At 41.4% G+C, this 7,637-nt stretch overlaps 1 protein-coding gene across 1 annotated transcript; it reads left to right on the top strand.

The window, feature by feature from the left end:
- Positions 1 to 6,058: 6,058 nt before the first annotated feature.
- On the top strand, positions 6,059 to 7,194 carry LOC140515617 (uncharacterized). Its single transcript, XM_072626421.1, has one exon. The coding sequence runs from the start codon at positions 6,059 to 6,061 to the stop codon at positions 7,118 to 7,120; it is 1,062 nt and encodes a 353-aa protein (XP_072482522.1). The 3' UTR covers positions 7,121 to 7,194.
- The last annotated feature ends 443 nt before the right edge of the window (positions 7,195 to 7,637 follow it).

Genomic DNA, 7,637 nt, shown 5'->3' with positions numbered 1-7,637 from the left:
TGGGTCAAATTTATAAAAATAAGAGCCATTCCTCAGTTGATAAATGGTCAAATGATATAAACAGGCAACTTTCAGAAGAAGTAATCAAAGCTATCTATAGGCATATGAAAAATGCTCTAAATTACTTATTTATTAAAGAAATGCAAATTAAAACAACTCTAAGTTACTACTTCACACTTATCAGATTGACTAATATGACAGTAAAGAAAAATGACAATTGTTGGAAGGTATGTGGGAAAATTGAGACACCAAGGCACTGTTGGTGAAGTTATGAACCGATTCAACCATTTTGTAGAGGAATTTGGAACTATACCCAAAGAGTTATAAAACCATGCATACCCTTTGAGCCAGCAATACCACTACTAGGTCTGTGTCCAAAAGAGATTAAAAAAACAAAAAGGAAAAGGACCTATACAGGACCTGTATCTGTACAAAAATATTTACAGGAGCTCTTTTAGTGGTGGCAAAGAATTAGAAATTGAGGGGATGCCTATCAATTGGAAAATGGCTGAACAAGTTGTAGTATATGATTATGATGGAATATTATTGTGCTATAAGAAATGACAAGCAGGAATGACGTATTAAGAACTAAGAGAACAATTTATACAATGACAACAACATGATAAGGAAAAACATCTTCCCCCCAAGTTTTAACATCCCCATTTTATTGATGAGGAAAGTGAAGTTCAGAGAGATGAGCCTCATCACCCATCTCCTAGCTTTACATTCTGGGCTTCTCAACCATGACCTAATTGTTTTTTCATCCTGGAAGATTACTCTTCCCCTATAATGCCTTCTTCCCATTGGTGAAATCTTCTTAGAACCTCCATTTTGAGGAAGTGTCCAGGCCAGCCATGCTCCTGACACTCCAGACTTCTCCACTGTGTCCTGGTTTGGGTATTTTTTTCCTCCTCTCATTCCTTCCTCTCTCTACTTTTCCACACTCTTTAAAATTTTTATTATCTAATATTTTATTATTTTTTATTCATAGAGTTCTTTCCAGTTTCCTCTGAAATAATCCATTTCATCATTTCTTATGGTGCAATAATGTTCCATTATATTAATATGCCATAATTTGTTTAACTCTTGCCCAATAGGTATGCTCTGCCCCAGTTTGCAGTTCTTTTCCACCACAAAAAGAACCAGCATAAATATTTTTGTAAATATGAAGTCCCTTCCCTCTTTCATCTCTTTAGGGATAATTAGAAGTAAACACTTTTGAAGAGGGATAGGGTCAAAAGGGAGAATAGAACAAACGGGGGGCAGGATAGAATGGAGGGAAATTAGAATTGGAGAAATTAGAATGGAGGAAGTTAGTCTTTCACAACATAACTATTATGGAAGTCTTTTGTATAACTACACATGTATAACATACATCAAATTGCTTGCCTTCTTAGTGGGGATAGGTGAGGAGAGAGGAAGGGAGAGAAATTGGAACTCAAAGTTTAAAAAACGAATGTTAAAAATTGTTTTTACATGCAACTGGGAAATAAGATATACAGATGATGGGGTATAGAAATTTATTTTGCCCTACAAGAAAATAGAGGAGATGGAGATAAGAGAAGGGAGGGGTGTGATAGAAGGGAGGGCAGATTCGGGGAAGGTGTAATCAGAATGCATGCTTGGGGTGGGCAAAGGGGAGAGATGGGGAGAAAATTTGGAACTCAAAATCTTGGGGAAATGAATGTTGCAAACTAAAAATAAGTAAATAAATATTTTTTAAGAAAATCAGAATATTCCAGGCAGAGGGGACAGCCAATATAAAGGAAGAGGGAGCTGGGATGGAGTGTCTTGTGTTGGAAAATGCAAGTAGACCAAAGTCAGAGGACAGCAAAGTGCCTGAAAGAGAATAAAGTGTGAGAAAACTGGAAAAGTAGAAAGAGGCCAGCTTGTGAATAGCTTAAATGTTTTTTTTTAAAAGAGGATTTTAGTGGTCTATATTATAAATGCTTTAAAAGAAGTATCACCTGACCAAAAGTTGGAATTGTTTTATGTGATATGAACTGTTAAAAATGAAAAAAAATTTAAAAAATTTGAAAAAAAGAGGTTTTTATATTTGATCCTAAGAGAGCTACAGGAGCTTACTGAGTACTTGGGTGACATGATCAGATATGTACTTTAAGATTGTTGTCAGTGAAGGTGGCGGAGTAGAAAGATGAACCTGTAGAAGCTCCCCCAAGTAGCCCATAAAATACTTGTAAAAATGACTCTAAACAAATTCTAGAGCAACAGAAGCCACAAAATGACACAGTAAAAGAGATTTCTAGCCCAAGGCAGCCTGGAAGGCCCACAGGAAAGGTCTATCACACCAGGTGTGGAGCGGCAGGGACAGGACCTGGAACAGGCTTCAGGGAGCCACTGGCAGCAGTAGTTCCCAGATTGCTCAACCCACAAATGCCAAAGACAGCTTCAAAAGCCAGTGAGAAAGCTCCTTCATCCAGGAGAAGGGAACATGGTCTGGACTGCCAGCAGCAACCACTACAGCAGCAGCATCCATTTTTGGAGCCCTTGGCCTAAAGACCCTGGGGAAATTGAGCTGCTGATCTGGTCTCAGCCCTGAGTGGTGACCCTGGGGTGAGGAAGAAGTGGTGGCATGGTGGAGCTGATGGAGGCTCTGGAAAGGGAATTCTACTTGCAGATCCTGGGCAGAAGAGTTTTGGTAGCTCCCAGACCAGAGTGCAAGCCAAGAGAGGAGTTAACTCCTCTACCTTGATTATGTCACCTTGGAGGAACTGAGAACTTACAGGTCTCCAGAGTATATCCTCCTCTTGACAAAAGATTAAAAAGTCAAGTAACTGTCTGGGAAAATGCCCAAAAAAGGGGGGAAAATAAGTCTATGAAAGGTTACTTTCTTGGTGAACAGGTATTTTCTTCCATCCTTTTGGATGAGGAAGAACAATGTATACCATCAGAGGAAGTGAAGGATTTGGCATCCTAAACTTCCAAAATAAATATGCAATAGTCTCAGGCCATGGAAGAGCTCAAAAAGGATTTTGAAAATCAAGTAAGAGAGGTGGAGGAAAAATTGGGAAGAAAAATGAGAGTGATGCAAGAAAATAATGAAAAGTGAGTCAACAGCTTGCTAATGGAGACCCAAAAATGCTGAAGAAAATAACACCTTTAAAAATAGGCTAACTCAATTGGCAAAAGAGGTCCAAAAGGCCAAAGAGGAGAAGAATACCTTAAAAATCAGAATTAGCCAAATGGAAAAGGAGGTTCAAAAGCTCACTGAAGAAAATGGTTCTTTAAAAATTAGAATGGAACAGATGGAGGCTAATGACTTTATGAGAAACCAAGAAATTACAAAATAAAACCAAAAGAATGAAAAATAGAAGATAATGTGAAATATATCATTGGAAGAACAACTGACCTGGAAAATAGATCAAGGAGAAACACTTTAAAAATTATGGGACTACCTGAGAGCCATGATCAGAAAAAGAGCCTAGATGTAGTCTTTCATGAAATTATCAAGGAAAATTGCCCTGATATTCTAGAACCAGAAAGTAAAATAAATATTGAAAGACTCCACCAATCACTTACTGAAAGAGATTCAAAAAGAAAAACTCCTAGGAATATTGTAGCCAAATTCCAGAGTTCCCAGATTGAGGAGAAAATATTGCAAGCAGCTAGAAAGAAACAATTCAAGTATTGTGGAAATACAATCAGGATAACACAAGATCTAGCAGCTTCTACATTAAGGGATCAAAGGGCTTGGAATATGATATTCTAGGATTAGGAAGTAGGATTAAAAACAAGAATCACCTACCCAGCAAAACTGAGTGTAATACTTCAGGGAAAAAAATTGCCATTCAATGAAGTAAAGGACTTTCAAGCATTTTTGATGAAAAGACCAGAATTGAAGAGAAAATTTGACTTTCAAACACAGGAGTCAAGAAAAACATGAACAGGTCAACAGGAAAGAGAAATCCTAAGGGACTTCCTAAAGTTGGACTGTTTACATTCCTACATAGTAAGATAATATTTGTAACTCTTGAAACTTTTCTCAGTATTTGGGTAGTTGGAGGGATTGTAGACACACACACATATGTAGACAGCACAGGGTGAGTGGAATAACAAGGGATGATATCTAAAAAAATAAAATTAAGGGATGAGAGAGGAATATATTGGGAGGAGAAAGGGAGAAATGGAATGGGGCAGGTAATCTCTCATGAAAGAGGGAAGAAAAAGCTTTTTTTAGTGGAGGAGAAAAGGAAGGAGGTGAGAGGGGAAAGTGAAGCTTACTCTCATCACATTTGGTTTAAGGAAGGAATGACTTGATCACTCAATTTGGTACGAAAATCTATCTGGCACTACAAGAAAGTGAGGGAGAAGAGGACAAGTGGGATGAGGGGGGTGATAGAAGGGAGCGCAAATGGGAGAAGGGAGTAATTAGAAGTAAACAATCTTGGGGAGGGACAAGATCAAAAGAGAGAACAGAAGAAATGGGGGACAGGATAGAATGGAGGGAAATATAGTTAGTGTTACACAAGATGACTTACTATGGAAGTCATTGGCAAAACTACTAATGTATAGCCTATGTTGAATTGCTTGACTTCTCAGTGGGGATGGGTAGGGAGGGGGGAAGGGAGAGAAGTTGGAACTCAAAGTTTTAGGAACAAACATTGAGAATTGTTTTTGCACGTATTTGGGAAATAAGAAATATAGGTAATGGGGCATAGCAATCTATCTTGCCCTACAAGAAAAGAGAGAAGATGGGGGATAAGGGAAGGGTAGGGTGTGATAGAAGGGAGGGCAGATTGGGAGAAGGGGCAATCAGAATGCAAGGCGTTATGAGGTATGGGAAGGGGGAGATGGGGAGAAAATTTGGAACTCAAAATCTTGTGGAAATAAATGTTGAAAACTAAAAATAAATAAATAAACATTGAAAAAATTGATAACAGAGACACACAAGATTGTTGTCAACTAAGTTGGGGGATGGATTGGAGTGTGGAGAGACTTGAGTCAGAGAGATTTGAAAACTTTTGCAGAAATTCAGATGAAAGATGATGAGGGACCGTAGCACAGTGGTGGCAGTATCAGAGGAGAGATGTTACAAAGGTCAATTCCAAATTGTGGGGGGGGGGGGGGGGTGCGGGGGGGGGGGATGGCCAGAGAAAGTGAGTAGAGGATGCTGCTTAAGTTATGAGCCTGGGTTACTGGGAGGATGGCGATGCCCTCCAGAGCACCAGGGAAGTTTGGAAAGGGGGAGGGGGAAAGATAATGAATTTCATTTTGAATATATTAAGTTTACGATATTTAATGATCATCCAGTTTAAGATGTCTAAAAGGCAAGTGGAGATGAAAGGTTAGGGCTGGATAAATTTAAGAATCATCGATACAGAGATGATAACTGAATTGCCTGGAACTGATGAGATCACCTGGCTGAAGAACATGGCAGTGGTTCTCAAAATTTGGTCCGCCTATGGTGGGTGGCAGTTCCACTACATCAAGATTATTTCCGTAATAGTACATACTGGTATTCGAAGATGGTTTGACTTCTAATATGGAAATATCAATAACTATATCCAAATAAACATGCAAATAAAACTCTTTGAGAGTGTCCTCAATAATATTTAAGGGTATAACAAGGTCCTGAGACCAAAAAGTATGAGAACTACTGGTGTAGAGGGAGAAGTGAAGGGGTGGGAATTTCCTGTTGGAGCTCAGGCGGGCTCCGTCACTTCCTTTACTGCCTTTGCGCGCGAAACTGGGTGCGGAGGTGGCTGCCTCGTTCTGCACGCCCGGAAGCCGTTCCGGTGGGTCCTGCAGTAGCACCCAATACCGGTGCCCACCCAGCAGCAACAGCCATTCCAGTGGTTTCCACAGCTATTGCCGTTCAGTTTTTCCGGCAGAACATCGGTGATTTGAGGCCCTCGGCCTTTCAGTAACAGCGGTTTTGGTCCGACGACAACGACAAAGGTCAGAGACGGTGGCGGTTTCTCCCCACAGTTACCGTACTGTCCAGGGGTTTTGGTGAGAGGAGGAGGGGACAACTGAGGCGGCAGCAGCTGAGCCTGATCTTGGGGTCGTTGGTGGTGGGCCATAGGCCTGTGGCACCATGAGCTACAGAAGAGATCCAAGCTACGAGTGGCGGATATCCCTTTCTGTCTCCACAAGTATGAGTCCTCAGAGATCTGAGAAATCTACCGCTTCTAGGCGTGGAAGTTCTACTTCCAAGGAAAAGTCTAAATATTCTGGAGTGAAGTCACAGTCCAGATCTAAATCAAAATCCAGATCCCAAAGTAGCCCTCCAAGACCTTACAGGGTTTTGAGCTTAAGCTCTACTTCCTCCTTCTTAGGCAACCGCTTCTTCCGTGGCTGCCACCCTGACTCTCGTTTTCGATTGCGCTCCCGCTCCCGCACCCACTCTCGCACCCGCACCGCCACCCGTATCCGCACCTGCACCCGCACCCGCTCTCACTCTCGCCCTCGCCCTCGCCACCCACCTCGCCCCAGGACTCACCGACGATCCAGGAGCAGGTCTTACGGTCGTAATTATCAAGATTATCGTGATTATGGAGGACACCGTAACCACAGTTATACTCCTCCGGCTCCCTGCAGATATCGTGTGGGGAACAGATACCGTCCTGAACCAAACTGTTGTCTCGGTGTATTTGGTTTGAGCCTGTGTACTACAGAAAGGGAGCTAAGAGAGATATTCGACCGATATGGCCGCGTTTCTGAAGTGACAGTTATTTATGACCAATTGGCTAGGCGCTCCAGAGGGTTTGCTTTTGTGTATTTTCAAAATGTGGAAGATGCCATAGAAGCTAAAGAGGGTGCTGATGGGGTGGAGCTTCATGGGCATAGGATCAGAGTGGATTTTTCTATAACCAGAAGACCCCACCCTCGCACTCCTGGAATCTATATGGGAAGACCCACCTGCAGACATATTGATTGCTATGACTATAGGGACTGGAACTATTACGTTCGGTTGTATGGAAGAAGGGGTGCAAGAGCAGCAGTAGAAAGCAGAGGAGGATGGAGAAATGATGAAGATAGGGATCGTGTTTATAGAAGACGATCATCATCTCCACGTTACCGCCAAAGAACATACTACCGATCCCGATCCCGATCCCCATTGGGTTCAAGATCTCGACCCTGTTCTCGCCGCTTTTAAAGCCTGGAGATGGAAAATTTTAAAAAGTTGCCCTGGAATCACAATTCTGTTCTGTTTCTTCTTATCTGCTCTTTCAAGAATGAACAATGCCTAGTGAGTGGAGAGGGTGTTTTCAGAGAAGTGTGTTTAAAGACTAAATTTTGACTTCTTAAAAGTTTCTTCTGGATAAAAACTTCATTTAAAATATTTTCCTTGGGACATGAACTGCTGCTGATACCCTTACCCCAGAAAGAAAACGTTCTTTGATAAGAGGATGACTGTCCTAGTGACTGCCAGGAACATTGCCCTTTTCAAAAGACAACAAGAAGCAGATAAACTGTTCTTGTATTAGCTGGCACCCACTGGTACCTGTGGTAGATGGCATCTGGCTAACCTTTCTTTCTATGCAACATTGTGGAGAACTCGGAAGATTTTTGCTACAAGTAGGTGCTTTAACCAAATGGACACTACAGTGCATTTCAAATTTCCCATCCTACCACCAGGACTAGAATTTTGAGTGGAATCTTTAAATTGCTTG

The sequence above is a fragment of the Notamacropus eugenii genome, chromosome X (assembly GCF_028372415.1).
Source record: "Notamacropus eugenii isolate mMacEug1 chromosome X, mMacEug1.pri_v2, whole genome shotgun sequence".
Lineage (NCBI taxonomy): Eukaryota > Metazoa > Chordata > Mammalia > Diprotodontia > Macropodidae > Notamacropus > Notamacropus eugenii.
The sequence above is the reverse complement of the archived record's forward strand: the minus strand, read 5'-3'. Positions and strand labels throughout refer to the sequence as shown.

Excerpts from the sequence above, each read along its gene's own strand:
- LOC140515617 (XM_072626421.1), top strand. The coding sequence starts at position 6,059 with ATGAGCTACAGAAGAGATCCAAGCTACGAGTGGCGGATATCCCTTTCT.